General features: G+C 44.1%; 1 protein-coding gene across 1 annotated transcript in view; it reads left to right on the top strand.

The window, feature by feature from the left end:
• The window catches only part of LOC130106960 (membrane-associated guanylate kinase, WW and PDZ domain-containing protein 3), a 247,532-nt gene that overhangs the window by 180,600 nt on the left and 44,852 nt on the right, over nucleotides 1-22,080 (top strand). The window contains 1 exon segment of the mRNA XM_056273328.1: nucleotides 11,893-12,012. Coding sequence (XP_056129303.1) covers nucleotides 11,893-12,012 — 120 coding nt within the window.

Genomic DNA, 22,080 nt, shown 5'->3' with positions numbered 1-22,080 from the left:
GAGGAACTGATCCAAAAGCGTTGGCAAGGTCTAAGAAAACCACGTGCAGGTCTCTCCGTTCTTTCTTGGCAGCTTGTATCTGGTGCCAGATGATATTAGCATGTTCCAGACATCCTGAGAAGCCATGGATCCCGGCTTTCTGCACTGATGTATCAACAAAGTTGTTTCTTTGCAGGAATGTGGAGAGCCTTTGGGCAATCACACTAAAAAATATATCTTTCCCTCTATTTTAAGAAGGCTGATCTGGCGAAACTGGCTGATGCAGGAAGAGTTCTTTTCCTTGGGGATCAGAATGCCTCCTGCTCTTCGCCATGCCCTGGGTATGACTCTTTTCTGCCATGCCACTTTCATCAGCTTCCAGAGGTATTTCAGGACTCCAGGAGTGTTCTTATAGAGTCTGTACTGAATACCATTGGGCCCAGGAGCTGACATCGATCTTGCCTGCTTTACCGTCCTCTCCACCTCGCTCCATGTGGGGGGTCTTGTGTCCATATGGTGGTCAGGTGGGTGAATTGGTGGCATGTCATCCGGGATGGTGACTGGCTCATGTCTCCGGACATCAGAGTAGGTCTTCTTTAGGTGCTCTTCCAGATCTCGTATGGGGACTCTAAGGCTCCCATTTTTCTTGCTGTCAAAAAGGCTCTTGACAAAGCTGTAAGGGTTGCTGTAGAAACGAGTCCTAGCCCGTTCTTTCCTCTTATGCTGTCGTCTGAGGTGTTCTGCTCTTCGCAGCTTTGTCAAACGCTGCTTTATTTCAGCCTGCAGTGCGTCAAGCCCAACCCTCTCTCCCTCTGTGGCCTTCCTCCACTGCTTCCTCAGTTGTCTTCTCTCCTTCACCAACCTGTCAATTTCCCGCTGTCTCCTGGATTTGGGCTGGGTTGAAGGGTCTTTCTGCCTACTGGGTATCTTCTCCTTTACCCCAAATCTCTCTGCGCCATAGCTGTAAATGATGGCTCCCATGTTCTCCAGTTTTCTTTCAACTGTTCCCTTTTGACCTTCTAGTAAGAGGACAAGGTCAGAATTGATGGTCTCCCACTCAATCTTCTGGCTGGACTTGGGCCAAAGGATTTGAGGTTTTCTTCCTTCTATCTTCCTCTCTGCTGCTGGCTGTGGCTGGCCGGGCTCCAGACCGGAGTCCACTGGAGGGTCTATGCAAAGTTTAGCTTCGTCTGGGGTGCTGATACCCTGAGGACTGTGGGGGTTCTCCTGCCTCCGGGCTTCACTCGACTGATTTGGCCTACTTCTTAAGAAGTATTGGTCAATGCGAGGCCCCTTACCGAGCTCACTAAGGCACTTCTTTTTGCCTTGATGGATCTTAAGACCCTTCACTGATGTAACCTTTGACCAGCCACAGATGCAGCTGTGCAGCTTTTGTCCTGCCAGTGCTGATGATCCATCGGTTGCAGTGCTGGTCATCCGACTCGTTGTCAAATCCTTTCCTTGTTCCGTTACCGTGTGATCCACCTGTGAGTCATCTTGCGCCCCCACTCTCGCAGACTCTGGGGGTATTCTTCTCCTTAAAGTTTTCGTAGCAATATTGGGTGGATCCAGGAACGCTAACTAGCGTTGAGTCCTGCTAGTATGAGTCGCTAGCCCATACCAGCCCCGTTGGGGTCTATTCCCTCCTGTCAGCAGTCTTTCCAGGCCGTCATCTGGTCTTTCCCTGATTGTCAGCTGCCCTTTCACAGCGGTCACTGGTTTACTCCAGATATTCAAGATTCAAAAAAGGACTGGTTGTTAAAATCCCTAGTGTTTGCACTGCAACAGATTCAGTGGAGATCAAACTGGAGATGTCTGCCAAGGTGACATTGCCACCACCAGGACACATCATCCGTTGTGTACCTCAGCATCACAGGGTGTTTCGGCCTTTTATCACAAGACACCCTCCGCTGAGGCAGGCCCACCACAGGTTGATCGGTCCTGGGTGCGTGACCTGTGGTTAGCTGTTCACCCTGGCAGCCCAGACGACGTCTCTCCTTTTGAGCCAGATCCAGTGGCTAGTCCTCTCAGCAGTGTTGGCTAGCTCTTTGATCACTCTCCTGTGGGCCTGCCCCCTGACTCCTAGTTCCCTCAGGAGTTTTGCTGTGGAGCTGGCAACAAAGCCCCTACAACCCACCTCCACAGGGCGCACCTTCACCTTCCAGCCTCTGGAACATTTCTAAGTCCCAGAAATTTTTTTTTATGTAGGTGAAAAAATCAAAGATGCTCAGAATCATCTGAAATGCCGAGAAAAGTGTTTTTTAACCATTTTTAGAAAAATGCATATTTTACATATTTATGCATAATTATGCATAATTTTAATTTTCTGGGATTTTTCCCTTACTCTGAGACGATACCTACCACCTCCAAAAAGAATTAGGATCATAAATGCTTTAGTTTTCGGTCCCGCTATCTACACTAAGTAACTAACTAACTAACACACACACTAACACCACACACACACACACATTACGAAAATATATGAGTAGAGAGAGGGTCACATTTTCCAGGTTAAGGAGGGGGGGGGGTCTCCGAAAAAAATGTTAGGTGAAAAAATCAAAAATGCTCAGAATCATCTGACATGCCGAGAAAAGTGGTTTTTAGCCATTTTTAGAAAAATGCATATTTTGCATATTTATGCATAATTATGCATAATTTTAATTTTTCTGGGATTTTTCCCGTACTCTCTGGAACAATACCTACCACCTTCAAAAAAGAATTAGGATCATAAATGCTTTAGTTTTCGGTCCCGCTATTTACACTAACTAACACACACACACACACACTAACACCACACACACACACACATTACGAAAATATATGAGTAGATTTTTTTTTTTTTTGGGGATTTTTCCCTTTTTCTCCCCAACTGTACTTGGCCAATTACCCTATTCTCGGAGCCATCCCAGTCGCTGCTGCACCCCTCTGCCGATCCGGGGAGGGCTACAGACTACCACATGTCTCCTCTGATTCATGTGGAGTCACCAGCTGCTTCTTTTTCACCTGAAAGTGAGGAGTTTCACCAGGAGGACGTAGCACATGAGAGGATCACACTATTCCCCCCAGTTCCCCCTCCCCCCCGAACAGGTGCCCCGACCACCCGAGGAGGTCCTCGTGCAGCGACCAGTACACATACCCACATCCAGCTTCCCACCCTCAGACACGGCCAATTGTGTCTGTAGGGACACCCGACCAAGCTGGAGGTAACACGGAGATTCAAACCAGCGAACCCCATGTTGGTAGGCAACAGAGTAGACCGCTATGCTACCCGGATGCCCTTGTTTTTATATTTTAAGGATTATGCTGCATTTCTTTCAACATACTTTTCACTAAAGTATGAGGTTGCACTTTTATTGAAACATCACACATTCAGGATACCCTACATGGCCAAAACTATGTGGACACCCCTTCTAATGAGTGGATTGGGCTATTTCAGCCACATCCATTGCTAGTACATGCATAATATCAAGCATTAGGTCATGCAGTCTCCATAGACAAACATTGGTAGTAGAATGGGTCATACTGAAGAGCTCAGGGACTTTGAACGTGGCTCTGTCATAGGATGCCATCTTTAACCACCAACAAGTCAGTTGGTCAAATTTCTGCCCTGCTAGATCTGCCTCCGTCAACTGTTCATCTGGAGCTTCATGAAATGGGTTTTCATGGCCAAGCAGCCGCACATAAGCCTAAGATCACCATGCACAATGCTAAGCATCGGCTGGAGTAGTGTAAAGCACACTGCCATTGGACTCTGCAGCAGTGGAAACACATTCTCTGGAGTGATGAATCATGCTTCTCTATCTGGCAATCTGATGGATTAATCTGGGTTTGGTGGATGTCAAGAGAACGCTACCTATCCGAATGCATAGTGCCTACTGTAAAGTTTGGCAGAGGAGGAACAATAGTATGGGGCTGTTTTTTTATGTTTTGACCTGGGTGCCTTAGTTCCAGTGAAGGGAAATCTTAATGCTACAGCCTACAATGACTTTCTAGAGGATTGTGTGCTTCCAACGTTGTGGCAACAGTTTAGGGAAGGCTCTTTCTTGTTTCATCGTGACAATGCCTGCATGTACAAAGCGAGGTGCATAAAGACAGGGTTTGCTCAGTTTGTTGTGAAAAACTGGACTGGCCTGCATCAGTGGCGTAGGCAGAAATTGTATTTTGGGTGGGCCAGTAAAAAATTGGATGGGCCAACTTTTCCTAGAAAAAGGGACTTAAAAACTAAAGTAGAATAAACTAAAGGAGAAACATGGACAAACTGAGGAAACCGACACTTTTATTTGTAATATTCTGCTTTACAAACTCAATAATAGCAAAACACTGCCTACACAACATGCTCAATCAACAGAGCTCAGGAAAGGCTGTGCACAACACTATAGACAAAAACCTGTCTATTACATCAGAGTAAAATATATTTGCTTCTGCAGAAACCCCTCTACAGCGCATGGCACTGTTAACTATGTTATTGCACAAAGTTGCCAACTAAACATGAACTCAAACAGCAATTGCATGACATGGCATACATCAGACTTGCAGTACTGTAATATATCCCTCGTGTATTAATTACAGCCATTGTCACTTCACTACCATGGACAGCTCATAAATGACAGCAAATATGCAAGCTGTTCTCATAAATCAGCAGTAAAAAACAAAACAAAGAATGAAAACACTCAGCTGAGCATGAGTTGAATTAAGAAATAACATCCTCCTTCATTTCTACTAACTAAATCACACATACATTGAAATCTGGTTGAAATTTAGCTTCTGTGAGGAAAAAATTAGCAACTCATTTAAAATAAATAATGTAGCATATTAACAGCAGGCCTACATGAATGTGGCTACTACACAACGCGCCGTTATTTAAAGTGAAATCCCTTCACATCACAAATATGTAGCTGTGGAAAATGAATAAAACAGGCCTGCCTTTTGTTTTCATGGCCTACAAAACAAGGCGCAAATGCCTGGGTTTTGCATTGAATACAGTGATGATCTCATCATAGTTCAAAGAGTCACAGAGTTCCTTTTCAAAGGACAAAATGGACAGGTTGTAGAGACGGGCAGTACTCATGGATGCTCTGAGGTGCGTTTTAATCCGACCTGCAGTGGAAAACAGTCTCTCAACACTACAAGAAGTCATGGGAAGAGTGGTGATGACTCGAAGTAGTTTATTGAGGTTAGGAAAAACATCAGAAGCACAAATGTCCAAAACTTCCATGAGGAATGGAAATTCAAGCCCGTTGCCTACTTTCCGACGCAGTTGCTCAATGAATACCGTTAACTCAGCATCCTCAACCGAGATGTGATAGTGATCACATGGGGTCTGCAGGGACTCCCTCTGCGCAAATGTCTTAGAGTGTGGAAGAAACGTTGCTGCTGCCCTCATTATTCCATACTGATCCTCTTGGAAACGAGTGTCCAGCTCTGTCAGTTGTCTGTCAAGAATGTCATACCAGAGGTGTCGCAGGTCATCATCATTTCTCACACTTGTTGCTTTTCCCAAACTAGTTGTGACCACAGATTCTGCGAGCCTCACCAGGAGCCCTCTCCCTCTGGCCCCGGCTGTGATGTCCCAGCTCGTGATTTCATATTTCTGCATCAGCTCTTCTGTCAGCTTCGTCACTTGTTCAAAACCACACTGTGAATTGTCTCTGAAGCGAGCAAAGTTCTCTTTTAGTCCCTCAATGAGGTTGATGCACTCAGAAACTGACAGTGTTGGGCTTTGTAAACCCCGTGTAGCAAAATCGCTCATTTGAAATAATTTCCCAAATGTGACGAGTAAGAATATGAACTTTTTTGTTTGCATCTGTTGGAGCAGGGACTGCGCCTCAACCTTTGTTGGTCCGCTGCTTTCAGCATACTCAGCGAGTACCTCTAATATTACGTCGAGTAACTTCAGTATTTTGCTCACTGCTCCAGATTTGGAGCTCCAGCGCATGTCTACTGACCACTCAAGTTCCATGCACACGCATCCTGGATGCAGCTCCTTTTGCACCTCCACAAACCTTGCGTGTCTGCTGCTGCCTGTCATGAAACTATGTATATTGTTCACTGTGTCAAAAAATGTGCTGACATGCCCGGAGACTTTTGATGCTGCACAGAGTACCAAATTCAGTCTGTGAGAATTACAGTGGACATATACAGCCTGAAGAAAAGTTTGTTTTAGAATAACATGCACACCTCCCTTGTGTCCTGACATAACGGAGGCCCCGTCGAAACTGAAGCCAACACAGAGAGATGGGTCAAGCTGCAGTGGTTCAATCACCTGCAATATTTTCTCTGAAATACCCCCTGCGCTCATGTCACTTGTGTCCGTGAACCCGATCGCCCGTTCTTTTATTTTTCCTCTGTGAATGTATCTCACACAAACAGCTACGAGTTCACGTTTTGACTCATCCTTGCATTCGTCTGCCATGAGTGCATAATAGGTGCCCGGTTCACATATTTCTGCTTTGATCTTGCGCAACAGCAAAGAGGCAGCTGACTCCAGCAGCTCATTTTAAACATCAGGGCTCATCAAAGTTCCGTTTCTGGGTAGTTGCTGTAGGCGACTTTGGATCTGTGGATCATATTTGCACATGAACTTGAACAGCTCAAGGAAGTTTCCTTTGTTGAGAGCGTCCACATCCTCCCTGTGTCTTCACAGGGGGATGTCCTGCTTGGCACAAAACAGTACAATATCCAAAACGATTTTTAGATGCTCCCGATTCCTCTCGATGAATGAATGGTCCATGGCATCACAGTTCATTTGGTTTAGCACATTTCCCTGGCCTGAAGTTTGGTTGGCACGGTAGCTTAGAAACTTTTCCAGTGAAACTGAGTGAGGCTTACTCCTCTCGTGTTTCTCACATGCCTGACTCAGGTGTTTCCAGTCCACAAACCCCTCTCTCACAAGTGGGCCGTCAGCTCCACTGGGTAAATGTCTGCACATTTTACGGAAAAGCGCGTCCGTTTTCACACTGTATTCCAACCAAGAAAACTGTCCATACCACTTGGATGAGAAGCACCGTGACTTTCCATTTTTAATAGTGCAGGGAAATTCCTTCAGATTTGGCTGTGAAGGTGGTTCATCAATTGTTGATAAATCGGCAGGTAAAGCCACATTAGGCTGACTGGCAGACAGCACTGGCTGCGGGTAGCAAGTGGCTGGGGTTGGCGCCGGCGACCTGACCGTCTTGTGGGCTGATGAATCTGTAGAACTGGGCTGGGTGGACTCAGTTGTTGGAGGCAGTTGTGTGGCTTCCTCCTCGACTCTTGCTCTTTTAAAGTAACACATTAAGGAACTTTGTTTAGCCATTGTTCTGGCAGTGACGCTATGCCAGGTAAAAAATCCCCGTGTCACTGTCAGAATTGTTCTGGAGGCTTCCTTCAACTTGTTTCAGCAGTTCCCTTTTAATCAGATGACAAATTAAACACTCATAACAAGTCAACAATAAATCAATTTTATATTTACTTCTTTTCATATATGAGTTTTAATTTATTTTAATTTTATTTTCTAACAAATTAATGTATTTTGATCAAACATGGATGGGTGGGCCAGTGAATAGTTTGGGTGGCACTGGCCCACCTGGGTGCATTACTGGTTACATGCCTGGCCTGCACAGTGCCCTGACCTCAACCTCATCCAACACCTTTGGGATGAATTGGAACGCTGACTGTGAGCCAGGCCTCCTGTCCAACATCAGTGCTTGACCTCACTGATGCTCTTGTGACTGAATGGGAGTAAATCCCTGCAGCCATGTTCCAAAATCTAGTGGAAAGCCTTACCAAAATCTAGTGGAAAGCCAAGAAGAGTGGAAGCTGTTACAGCAACAAAGGGGGGGGGGCAACTCCATCTTGATGCCCATGGTTTTGGAATGAGATTTTCACTGAGCACATGGATGTGATGTTCAGGTGTCCACATAGTTTTGGCCATGTAGTTTGGCACGCTACTCGTGCTATGACTTTCTTATGTTGTCACAGCTTATCACAACTATAACAAGTGGTGAAGTTAAAACCAAAATCTATCTATCTATCTATCTATCTATCTATCTATCTATCTATCTATCTATCTATCTATCTATCTATCTATCTATCTATCTATCTATCTATCTATCTGTCTGTTTAAATATCTATCTATCTGTCTAAATATTGAAAACCATGGTATTACAGAAGCGAGTTGTTGAATAAGTTGTTTTGATATCTCTTCACATTTCCTATCAAATATTCATAGCCATAACCCATTTTGAAACATAAAAGGAATCAATGAGCCTGAAGATAAGGTTTGCTAAAGAAGAGTGCCTATCTTTTCTTAAAAGTGAATAGTTTGGCCACAAAAGGAGTGAAATACTTTGTTATGATCCCCCCCCCCCTCCGTCTCTCTCTCACCCAAACCCTCTCTATTTTGACAGTGAAACTCAAAGCCCTTTTGAAGTACCGACATAAAACCATGCTCAAAATTGCCGTCTTAAATTTATGGCCTGCCATTTCTGACTTACTACCTCTGATGTCTCCACTTTGACATCCTCTCAAGTCCATTTAAAGAAATATGTCTTCACGCCTGGGACTATTTTCGGGACTTAAATGTGTCCTTTTTACAGCAAAGTACAGTATTTATTCTTTTAAGCAGTGCTCTGTATAAGCACATTTCTGTTGTTATTTGTGTTTATTTATTTTATATTGAATTGTATCTTTGCTATTAATTCTGATGTACTGTCAGACTTTTGTTACTGGAGTGCCAAAGACAGTTTTCCATTGCATGCTATGTAGTTGACAATAAAGATTTACCTTAACCTTTACCCTTAAGACACACGCTCACATTTGACTGTGCACGGGGTAACCAGAAGATATGGTCTCGATATGAAAATATATTCTGAAATACTATCTTTCCTATTTCCATCCCCCTCCCCACCTCCTTCACTGAACAATGCTGTGGGTGACTTCACGTTGTGGCAGAAAATCTTTATTCTCTTTGATAAAGTGTCTCTGCATCTCCACAGTTCTTCCTCGTCTTGTCAATTAACTGCACTGTATCGACTAGACCCCTTCTGATGTATACAATCCGTTTGTAAAACGTGCTGCTGCAGTTTATTTGAAGGCATCTCTGAAGTGTCGAATGACTGTATTGGAAGAGAAAGAATGACTTGATGTAGGGGAAAAGGAAAGTTTTGCTAAAAGGATTTACACTTTTCACTCTGCTGCACCCCCAATGCTCAGCTAAGATTCATTATGTTTTCAACAACTGGTTAACAATAGAGGACTTGTGGCACATAATGGCTTGACATCTTTGATGATGACACTTGGTAGGTACATACATAGTGGTGGCCAGAGTAATTGAGCTACGGGGGACATTTTTCAAGGACCAAAGCCAGAACCAGCAGCTAGAGGGGCCGGTAATGAGAAGAAGCCAAGGCTGGCATTCTCGTACATGAGTCTATGTCATCTGCTTTTGGATACACAATCTGCAGTATCAAGGCACACTGCTGAAAGAAGCTCTTCTTGTTGGTTTTCCTTTTTCAAAATGTCCTTTTTATCAATTGCTCTGGTGCATAGGATCTGTCAAAGCCCAAATAGTGGGAAACCCGCATGCGCAGAGAAAATAAAGGGAATGGTAGCATAAAGTGAATTAATGGGGCATTGGGCACAGCAAACTACAGACCAGTGTCAGTGTTCTTTGGAATAAACTCCAGAAGGGCCTGTTGCCCAACTAAACAAACACAACCTCATTTCTTAGACAAATTCTATTGTTTAGTGTTTTTGTTGATGGCAGTATAACATCCTGACACAGATATCGCACCAAAACCCTGGCTTAAATTTTAGTGATGGAGGTGATCATGGCAAATGGCTCTTATGATGGCTTAATGCTGTATGATTTCTTCAGCATTACAAGCAGTAAATAACTGCAGTATTGCCTCACTGCAAAAGGGTAGCGCTGATTTGTCTTTACTGAATGAGAGTCATTTCATTGGTATGGAATATACAAATTCTGTGACATGCACCAAATGAGTTCTGGGTGCGGTGTGAACCCAATCTTACTAATGTATGCAAGGAAGAGCTCTAACATAATCGTCATGCTGATGTGATCATTCAGTGACCCCCTTGTGTCCTCTGTGGGTGTTCATCCCTGGGGGCGGCTTCCATCAGGACCAAAATGCTTGATCTCTGAAGGAAAGTGATTGCTCGGATTGCTTTGTATTCATTTGCATTTACCCTGTCCTCTGTGGGACTGTGTGTGTATCCAAGCAGTGCCAAAAAAAACACCCCCAAAAAACACAGTCCCACCCTTTGCTTTCTGCTTTCCTTTACCTTATTGACTCAGCTGTTCTCTTCATTTTGGCAGTCACCTTTACTTCAAACAAATGAAGACACCTGCGCATGTCCATGGAAAAACTTTTTTTTTGTTTTCCTGGCAGCTGCCAGATTGTACAGTATTTACTCTGAGAGGGTAAAATGCAGAATTTGGCACTCCACATCAAGTCTTGTTAAATATCCACACAAAAGAGTTGGGCCACAAGTCCTCATCAGGTATCCATCTTTACATGCAGTGTACCAAGGGCAATTTGAGGTGAAAACCATTTGTGCAGTTTGATTAATTAACAGGTTGTGGTGTACGTTTTGAAAGGGAAATAACTGTATGATTAGAAGAATCATATGAAACTTGCAGAAATGTCTGTGGCTGTTAATCGAGGGTCTAAGGACAGGATATTGTATTGCTGTTAAGCCCACTGAGGCAAATATTGGGCTATAGAAATAAAATTGATGGGGGCATCCAGGTAGCATGGTGTTCGTTGACTACCAACACAGGGATCACTGGTTCGAATCCCCGTGTTACCTCCGGCTTGGTCGGGTGTCCCTACAGGCACAATTGGCTGTGTCTGTGGGTGGGAAGCCAGATGTGGATATGTGTTCTGGTTGCTGCACTTGCACCTCCTCTGGTCCGTTGAGGTGCCTGTTCGGGGGGAGGGGGAACGGGGGAATAGTGTGATCTTCCCACGTGCTACGTCCCCCTGGAGAAACTCCTCACTGTCAGGTGAAAAGAAACAGCTGGTGACTCCACGTGTATCGGAGGAGACATGTGGTAGTCTGCAGCCCTCCCCTGATCGGCAGAGGGGGCGGAGCAGTGACCGGGATGGCTCCAAAGAGTGGGGTAATTGGCCGGATACAATTGGGGAGAAAAAGGGGAGGGAAAAAAACTATGTTAATCACCTTTTTAATTTGCAAAAGAGTCTCCATACTTTTTTCATGGACTTGCAACGTCAGGTTGTTAATTCATAGTATACATGTAAATCATAATTTGATTCTCAATCCGATGAGTGTTATACATCTAGGGTCATTTAAGAGAAAATAAAATCATACTTATTGATGATTTGCCAACAAGAGGTCATAGTTTGCATACCTTTTTGTTCCACCACAGTTGAGAATACCTTAGCAGAGGGGCTTTTTCATATTTTAGAAACATCAAGCGATAAATTAAAGTTTAGTTCTTTTTTTTCTTATTTCTAGTTTCTAAATGGATATGCTGTTTTACAGAGCACTTGACTTACAAGGTTGAACACCTACATTGATCACCCACATTAATCACACCCATCAATAAACTCCAGTGCAATCCTTTGAGAGCAGAGTTTCAAGTTGACACAGTGAATGCCTTGCTCCAAACTGTCATTTTCCTGTTTGAAATCGAAGAAAAAAAGCCCTGTTTACCATATTGACATTTGTGCACATGTTAAACAATATCATAGCTTTTGATATGATTTTACCCTCCCGTGGGCTGTGAAACTGTCACAGCCACCACAAAGCGAAATATTAGTACAACGTGACAATCACCAATTTGAGAAGCAAATCACAGCAAAATCGTCCATGTTGCTGACCTTAACGCTCTACTTTCTGCAACTTAAAAGTACATGTTACATGTTATGGTTTGCTTTCATCTTTGGCCAGGTACCACACGGCTGCCGAGGGAAGGAGAGGTGCCAGGAGTAGACTACAACTTTATCAGTGTTGGGGACTTTAGGATCTTGGAGGAAAGTGGACTTTTGCTGGAGAGCGGCACCTATGATGGTGAGCATAGTGCACATGTCTGCATATACAGCACAGTGTGTGTATGTACATGTACAGTATAGTATATGTGCACATGCATGTGTCTGTTTGTGTGGTTGCAGTGACAGGTCGCTGTAATGGATTGAATGTAGACTTGCTAATCAAAGCCCTTGTGATTTACACCATGCCTCAGTGAAATGTAATGAAGCTGACGAAACATTGATTGGGAAAACATGATTAAAGACCTGCTGGAAGTGACGGCCGAATTAGGAAAGGATATTTAGAGCAGCCAAGCTGAACTGCTTCACACAGTAGGCAACAGTGTGCGTATGTGCCACAAATGTAAGAAGTAGTTTTCTGTTGTTTAACGTAAAAGTTCTCTGGGAATGAGGACTTGTTTGTTTACAGCACATTGTAGATAGTTAGGCTTTTATTCCAGTTAACCAACTAGTCAGATCTTAAGAATAAAATAAAACCAACAATTCGTTTTGTTTTTAATCAACTAAATGGGATAGTTTAATATGCAACACAGGAAAAAAAAACTAACAGCATTTGGTTAGTGGATGCTGAAAATTTTTAAGATTTAAAAACCCTTTGTAAGATAAAGGGAAGATTTGAAATAATGTGAAGTGGAACTTTGAAATGGTGTGTGAAGTTCAAATGAAGTACCACTGCAAAAATAAAAAGGAATTTATTAGCCCCAAGCTCCAATTAACAGGGTCCAAGCAGTTTCAAAGTGCCACCTATTGGCAGGTTCTGACCAAATGTCGTAGGTTCGCATCTGTGTTTCACCTGCACGATTTGGCAGGACCCAAGGATTCAGGAGGAGCCAACATTTTGATTCAAAACCAAATGTTTTTTGAGCTACATGGAAAATCGAAGAGAGTTGTGACAGTGTCACCATCGGACCGATTTTACCCAAATGTTGTTGGCTCACATCTGTATTATATACCTGTAACACATTTCATGATGATCATTCATATAGAATTGTCTGGATTGGCAGGTGAAATTTGATTGTCTGATAGCAGCCATGTTTTTTCTGTGGTCAAGCTTTCATTTCAGCTGTCATTGGGATGCTTGACAAAGACACCTCATACCAAATTGAAAATCATTGGGCAAACGATTCTGGAGTTATCAACATTTTCTTGCTATAGTCCCACCTATTTGGTAAATCTCAGAAAATTTGGAAGGCATGTGTTGGGACATTGGACATTGTGTTCACAAGATATGGTGTATTCTGTCAACATGGGTCAAAACCCAAAATTGATTGGTCTGTTGTGGGCAAATGGTTTGGTCTATCAGTGTTAATTTGAGAACCTTTTGTCACGGAAACCTGAAGATGATATGTCAAATTTCACAAAGATTGGCTCAATGGTCTAGGGAGTTTGAAAAAGCATGTTTTTAAGGAAATTCAAAATAACACTTCAATATAGTGGAAATAAAATCAGGAATCAGGAACACTGTCATTTCATTTAATGTATTTGCGTATATGAAATGATAGGTGTGGGAAGATAGCTGCATGAATTCGTGTTTGCAGCGGCCTCACCCAATGCCGGTGTCGGAAGATGAAGGCACCAATTCACATTTGCGGCAGCCTCACCCAGTACCGTCCATGCAGCGTCTTTGTCCACGTCTGCATCTAAGTTTTGTCTTCGTTTGATGGCTGGGAGAGCTGGGCAGGCTAAGCTAACTAGTCCATGGGCCAGACGATATTTCGGTACACTCAAGGTGGCAAAACTTACTTATAATTTTTGAAAGGATCCATGTCTGTAGATGATATTTTGGTATGATAACCATTCCTGAGTGGCAGCTGTATCACAGTTATCAGCTCATGAAGTTAACCACCCGCTAAACTAAATTGCATTTTAGACGCTGGTGCATATCCTGGTTTAGCCTCATGGTCAGGACATTTTTCAATGTTCTATAATATTGTCTTTGGTATCATTTTAAAGGGGACTTTCTTAGCTTTCATTCAAGCCCTGTTGTGGATATTTCTCACAAATATAGAGGTCACTTGAGCTCTTCAACCCGTCAATAACACACATCTTTCTGCAATGTTCGCCTAAAGTATATACTTTCTTTTAGCCCTGTGGCATCTAGGAATATCAGGGACACAAAACACAAAAACTGGAATACTCACAGGACTGTAAAGATTCAGGAAATGTATAATATACCCATACTATTTCATTGTGTGAGGTGATTGTGAGCCTTAAATGAGAACTAGACCAAAGCCAGTTAGGTCACAAACTGGTCTCTATACATTTGTTTAAATACACAATCAAAATACATGATAAAAAGGAATACCATAGTGAGGTAATGAACTATTTTAATATTTTAAACAACATTGACATTTACATATACTTAGTCAATGATACATGTAATCCCATATCATTAGTGGGTATATGTAATGGTAATGGGTAGGGTAATGGGTATATGTGAATATGGTTACATTATTGTTATCAAGCTCTGGGTAACCAAGTCCAGAATCAACATCCTGTGCATCAATAGACTACTACCACAGTAATACCATCAGAATCATCACACTGTCATTCATCAAACTGCTCGTTTCTCTCATCATCTGACTCCCCAAGTTCAAAGTCCAGTTCTGGACCATCCTGCTGTTTTTGGTTACTGCAGGTCTGTAACCTGCACATGTCTGTGCATGGAAGTCCATTTGACAGGCACATGCAGCTTGGCATTTTGCATGAATGCACACACTTGCATGTTAGCATTTCCAAGACCACATCTGGTGCAGGTGGGGAGCGCATCCAGTAAATGGCCAGCTTGCCTTCATCGTCTGTCCATCCATACTCAGTAGGGCTTGGCACCACAGGGTTAGCCTGCAGACAGCACTTCCATATTGCTGCCTGATAGTTGGCTCGTTGAACATGCACAAAGAGACAGTCTCTACATGGTGGCAGCTGGCTGGACTCAACCTCTCCCCTTTTGGTGCAGAAGAGCTGGTAACGCAGTTTGTTCACCTCAGCAGTGCTGCTATTAGCAACATACATCCGACAGGTGAACTGCTCAATTTTCTGGAACAGCTCATCACTCACATTCCATGTCTGTCCCAGTTGACTAAAAGTCTCTTGGCAGGAAGCGTGCTTTCTCACTATCTTCAGGGCATTCAGCTTCCCTCGACCAGCGAATGCACTGACAGTGTCGCAGCCTGTGAAGGCATGTAAGCCAATTAGGCTGTCACAGATGCTGTCTCCAAGTGAACTTGCCAGTTTGGTGATGTCGACAAACCGTGTGCGGTTCTGAGTCCCACACTTCTGGTAGATGGGACAGGTGATGTCCTTCTGGAAGCCAAGACAAAGCACCATGACATCAGTGTCCTCAGCTGTGATGATAACTGACTTTGAGCCCGCATTTGCTGCATGCAATGCATGCAGGAGCAGACGGGTGTCAGCTTCTTCATGTGTGGAGTGCAGTTCTGCTGCTTCCTCACACCCATCTTCTGTCAACTTGTAGCAGGTTTCCTCACAGGTCATGTACAACACCTTGCCATGCAGCATAGCTCTGTATCATGGGAGTTTCCACTCTTCCACCAGAAACTTGATGAGACTGGTCTTGTTGGAGGAACTGCACAGAAATTTTCTCCACTGCTGGACGTGGTGTCCCCCTGCAAGATTCTTGTACTGGAGAGTGATGTCTCCACCCCGGTTCAGTCGTTCAGCATCTTTGATCGAAGTCTGGTGATAGACATCAAAAACAACATCAATCCTCCCACTCTGTGCTCCCTCATGGAGGACCTTGGTCAAGGCTGACTCTGCCACCTGTGCAAAGGTTTTGTTGTTGCCATTCATTTTTTGGACCAGGCTCATCCCATCAATGATGGAAGTAGATGGGATTGGGATGTCTTCTGCAGGAGATACATTCTTTTCAAGCTCTCTGGCAAGTGCAGCCTTGTTTGTTTTTCGTAAGGACCCATCAGCATTTGCCAGTGCCCATGGTAGTGGGCCCAATGGGTAGGCAAGGACATCCTTCAGATTCACCTTCCTGCTTTCAGCCACCAGGATCATGTGACTGAAAAGGTTTCTATCTGCCTTCAGAACCACATCCTGTGCTTTCTTTCCATAAGCTTGTTTTGTGCTGACATTGGAGAATGTTTTCAGACTTTGCTTGGTCATCTTGTCGTGGAATTTCACAGGTGGTGGGTCTGCATCTAACCTTGTTTGCTGGAATGCTTGGTAGGCCTCTTCTCCTTTCTCAAGAGCTCTCAAGAGATCTATGGTCACATCAGGTGGAGCCATGTTGCCAGTGGAGAGGCTAACCAAATCAATCTCATCAGGGGACATAGGATTGAGCCAGTTATTCTCCATAAGGTCCATGAGAGACTGGACATCTGCTTCATCTCTCTTGATCCTTGGACTCTGTAGATCTGGAAGAGACCATTTGCACCTGCCTTGACCTGTCAGGTCTCTCAGCTGTCTGAGGTACATGCTTCTATACTCAGCTGTGAGATAATATTTGGTCACAGCTCCTGACTTCAAGCTGAATCCCTTTGTCCCTCCAGCTGTTTGGGTTTCTTTGTTCACCGTTTCTTCTATAGCTTGGTCAACAGGGATTCGGCCAAAGGGATTGGTGGAGCCCAGTTGGACTGAGAAGCCTCCTTCCATGAATTCTGTGTACACATCTGGGTGTGTGATGGGCAGCTCAGACATCTGGGCGTAGTAGTAGGGGAGGTAGCGTGCATAATTCATCCTGTCATAAGCAAAGCACCATGGGATCATTGCTCGAATGCTAGCCAAGTGTAGCATCCAGTCTCCCTCTCTGGATGCTCGGATGAGCCCCAACAAGATTTCAACCATGTCCAAATAGGACATCCAGAAGTTCGAGAGGCTGCCGTTTCCACCTCTAAGGAACTCACGGTAGACTTCAAATAGATCCATGATGCGTGTACAAGAGCTGCTCTCGAGGACCTCCTTCAGAGCATGTTGTGAGACTTCTTTCCCAAGGCTGTCAATGGTCTTCAGTGTCTCATTCAGGTGAACCATGTCATTCCTGTGAGTTTCTTCCAACCAGGACAGGAAACCATTCAAGGTCAGTCGCATGAGAGCCTCATACAGGAGCTTGTGTAGTCGCACTGCCCTGTTGTACTTGCGGCCATCCATAACACCAGCAATTGAGCCTTCTGCAATCATGCCAGACTCAATGCAGAGGTCTTTGAGTCCAGCATCTTGGAAACGCTTTCCTATTATTGCCAGCAGTGTGCAGATGGTGTGGAATACCCCAAGCCTAACGATGATATCATGGAACTTGTCATGGTGTTTCCATGTGATCTCGACAGCCTTCGCATACAGGGCTTGGTCAAAGACACAGACAATCTTCCTCAGGCCTAAGCACTGCATGATGCTCAGTGACTGGTTAAGCACCTCGTTGACAGTAGACATTTGTGTCGCTGGAGCATTGATGGTAGGCAGATAGCCTATATTGTCGGGGATGACCGTCATCTCTCCTCGAGTCAGGATGTTGAAGCCTGTCCAGCTGCTGACTGACTGTTCTTCTTGTTGTGACATGCGTGCTAGGACCCAAAGAAGGTTTTTCTCTCTGGCAAGCTTAGTATTGGCTGCAGTATCGGCATCTGACTTTTTGCTTTGTGGTGGCCCTACCCGTTGTCCAGCATTGTAAGTTGGTAACATTGTTGGGGGTCCATCAATGCTCCTCTTCTTTGTTTTGGGAACAGTGGGCATGGGTTGGACAGGAAGTGGGTTGACTGGCTTTGCTTGCACAGCAATCCCATTGACTCTGTGAGATGTTCCCTCACCACTGACAGTTTCTTCAAGACGGTCGATATTGTCCCAGGCTAAAGTTGTGAATATGCCAGGATGGATGTTAGCTGAAAGGGCAATGCCACTCCCTGATGATGAGAGTTTCTGGAGACACAGGGCAGTGTTGATCTCTTCCATCTGTGAATAGGACACACTGTGACCAAGTCGGTTGAGGATGTTTATCAACTCTACATTTCCTGTCAACGATTTGACACTGAATGGCAGAACAATGTGCTTGGAAGGCTTGGTATTTCCACATGTCACTGCATATACTATGTCATGGCCAAATGACTGCAGAAGGCACTGCACTCTCTGGGATGCATGATCAGGATCATTTGAGCCTGTGAGTAGAGAGTACAGGAAGATAATGAGCGACTCTGGAATGGTAGGACATTCTGCTTCTGGTTTGACTTCAGGCGGCCAGGTTTGAGGAACATCTTGACTTTTAATGTCTGCTCTCAATTTGATGGCTGCTTTGGCTATAACATCTTGTGCACTGACACTTTTCAGGGTCTGCAGCTCCCTTTTGAGAGACTGATTTTCTTTGGCAAGTTCCCTCATGGACAAGTTATCAGGATAGAGGAGGAATTTTCCTTTCTCATCAGGGAATATCTGCAAGGCTCCAGCAAACTCACTCTCCAGGTTTTGCCTTATGTGCTTCTTGGTTGATTCCTTGACTTGGGCAATGCCTTGGGAGTTCATTGAAGCTACCAGTCTAGAAGAGAGATCAGTCATTGTCATCACTTGAGGATTGCCAAAAAGCTCCATCCTGATGAAGAGGAACAGCTCATTGTATGCCTTATTCACAGCAGCTTCATACTGGGCTGCAGCATCATCATCTTCATTGCTGGCAACCTCTCCTTTGGAAACCTCTTCTTTGGTGTAAAGTCTATAGCATGACCTGTGGTAGTGCCCTTCAGCTGCTACAAGGTCTCTACTCACAATGGCAAGGATTCTGCTGTCCCTTTTCTTTGTGGCTGCACTCCTGATCTTTGCATCAGCTCGCAGTTCTCGACACTGCACCAGTACTTCTCTCGTATTCTGTCTCTTGGAATATTTGCTGTTTTTCTGACAAAATATGCACTCTGCATCATAAGTCCTAGATGTACTTGGAGCATGTCGAGCTACTCTCTTAGATTGTTTCTCTTCAGCAGAGACACAACTTTTCTTTTCTTTTGCAAGGAGGCCATCAAGAATTTGCTTCATAGTGAAGATACTGCGACACTTTCTGTGGTAGTAGATTGCTGGAATCTGTCCCTCAGGAATGTCTTTTGCCAGTTTCAAAACTGGTGCATGATTTCGTATCTGAGCTGCCCTGAGCAGAGTTCTCCATGAGTCGACACTTTGTAGTGAAACCAGCTTATCTGTATCATCAGAACAGTGGATAATGCACTCCACCCATGGGCGCTTTGGTATTGGGTAAAAACTTGCTTGTTCACCAGTGGCCATATTCAGTCAGTTTTCACCTGCCACATACAAACAAATACATGTAACTTAGGTGTATGAACACTACTAAAACAAAGTTTACTTTGCTTCACCAGCGTCATATTACCATTATTTATCTTACATAGCCACAAATAGATACATTACCTAGTTGCTATGCAACAGCTGTATTTTGTCCACATGAGGCCGCTAAAATCAACACAAGATGAAAGTTCCTCGTAGCCACTTTAACTAATCATATTAACATATACATTAAAAGAACATGCTAACATTATGGGAAATTAGCTTACAATCTTCTCCAGAGTGAGACAAGAAGATAGATACCAGTTTCCTCTATATGTGTTTAGTAGAAAGCTATCTGGCTGCACGTTAGCCTAGCTTAGCACAATGAATGGAAGTACACAGTACTGGTTATCCTTGGTTGTTGGCCAACTAAGAACTGTCCCAGAGTTTAAGCTAGGCTAATCAGTACCAGGGGTGTTGAAATGCTATATTTGTAAAAATCTGGGCAAATACACAATCGTGAGAGGCACAGAAACAGGTTTCCTGAAAGAAAAATGAAATAGCTGCTCATTTGGAAAGGTTATCATGTATTATTTTACTTCTCTTAGTGTACCAAATAAAATGGCACCAGTGAAGTTGTGTCACCTTGGGTGATATCGATATCTGGTCTGACCCATGGACTAACTGGCTTTGGTCTAGTTAGTTTCTTAGTAATAATGCCCTTCTAATTTAAGGTTCACAATCACCTCACACAATGAAATAGTATGGGTATATTATACATTTCCTGAATCTTTACAGTCCTGTGAGTATTCCAGTTTTTGTGTTTTGTGTCCCTGATATTCCTAGATGCCACAGGGCTAAAAGAAAGTATATACTTTAGGCGAACATTGCAGAAAGATGTGTGTTATTGACGGGTTGAAGAGCTCAAGTGACCTCTATATTTGTGAGAAATATCCACAACAGGGCTTGAATGAAAGCTAAGAAGGTCCCCTTTAAAATGATACCAAAGACAATATTATAGAACATTGAAAAATGTCCTGACCATGAGGCTAAACCAGGATATGCACCAGCGTCTAAAATGCAATTTAGTTTAGCGGGTGGTTAACTTCATGAGCTGATAACTGTGATACAGCTGCCACTCAGGAATGGTTATCATACCAAAATATCATCTACAGACATGGATCCTTTCAAAAATTATAAGTAAGTTTTGCCACCTTGAGTGTACCGAAATAGGAAATTTTGGGCTCTGGCCCATGGACTAAACTGCTAGCCCATGCAGACCGGCAGTTCTGATAACGTTGAGGGCGGTCTGGCGACGGCCTCACCATGGTGTTTTTGATGTCGTTGTGAGGAGTGCGGGGAGGATTGTCGAGGGTGTCTGGCTGGGAGAACTGGCACTGGATCGGCTGGGAGAGCTTGGTCTGCTTCGTCCGGTGGGCACCATAGCCCCTGCCTGGAGTTGCGCCCAAGGAGGAAATGCCGAGGGTGGTCTGGCAGGATGCAGAAGCGGGGCGGGCTAAGCTAACTGCTAGCCCATGCAGACCGGCGGTTCCAACATTCATCCTGGCTAGCGTTCATTCCATTGGATAGTGATTTTTTTTGGATATATGTGTTAGTTTGGATATGTGTTCTTGTAGTTTTTGGATGTGTTTTTGTCTTTGTGTTGTATTGCTATGGGCTGGGGTAACATTTCATGGACGCAAATGTATGAAGTGAAATGACAAATAAAGTGTTCCCGTTTCCCCCAGCCCACAGCAGTGCAACACAAAGACAAAAACACATCCAAAAACTACAAGAACTACAAGGCACACATATCCAAACTAACACATATAACCCGACTAAATATTTTTTTTTTTAAAAATCACTGTCCAAGGGAACAAATGCCAGCCAGGATGATTGTCGGAGCTGCCGGTCTGCATGGGCTAGCAGTTACCTTAGCCTGCCCCGATAATTATGCCCACTACCTTGAAGCCTGGTATGGTTCTGTACTCAGAGAAGGAGCAAATAGTGTATTTCATTGAATTACTAATTCAGTTTGAGGATACAATTGAGGAAGCCGTTGGGAGGAAGAGGTTAGTAATTGAGGCAAGGGGTCACAGTCGGCAGGCTCTCGTCACACCAGTTGAAATAGGTGTTAGAGGGCTTGTTACCAAGTGAAAGGGCTACTCGGTGGTTGTGGATAAGGGGAAATCGGTTCAGTGGGAGGGGCAGTTCCTGGACCTTGTTTATAAGAAATGGAAGTAGCCTCCAAGGAGGCCCATATAGAGATGGTCAATGATATTGAACTGATGGTGCCAGTGGGATTAGTAACTGGGTAATATTGTACGGTGGTGGTGGCAGCGGTTAGTGGGGATGGAAGGCGGTAATTGATTCTGTTTGGTGTGCACGACAGTAATTAGAAATTAAAGATGGGCATATACAGATGGTTCTGGTACGTAACCAAATTAACTTGCAGGATAACGTAAGGCAGAGGGTGTCGAACATGGATATTGGAATGGGGTGTCCCTGCATGCCAGAACTGACCGTTGAGTCCGCTGGAGGTGTTGTGGGCCTGATTCAACAAAGCATGTTGGAAGGAGATGCCCACTTGATAACCCCAGTGAAATACTCGTGTTAATGGATGTCACAATTTTATAGCCAGCTAAGCCATTTGGAGCTGGGTTTATGGAGATACGTACAAGTGTGCATAGTTGTTCGGTTTTAACTGTTCTTCTGTGGGTAGCCCTCTAATTAGTACAAATGATTTTTTTTTTGGATTTTTTTCCCGCTTTTTCTCCTCAATTGTTCGCAGCCAATTACCCCACTCTTCTGAGCCATCCCAGTCGCTCCTCCACCCCCCTCTGCCGAGCCGGGGAGGGCTGCAGACTAC

The sequence above is a fragment of the Lampris incognitus genome, chromosome 2 (assembly GCF_029633865.1).
Source record: "Lampris incognitus isolate fLamInc1 chromosome 2, fLamInc1.hap2, whole genome shotgun sequence".
NCBI lineage: Eukaryota > Metazoa > Chordata > Actinopteri > Lampriformes > Lampridae > Lampris > Lampris incognitus.
Note: the sequence above shows the minus strand (reverse complement) of the source record. Positions and strands in the feature narration are given on the sequence as shown.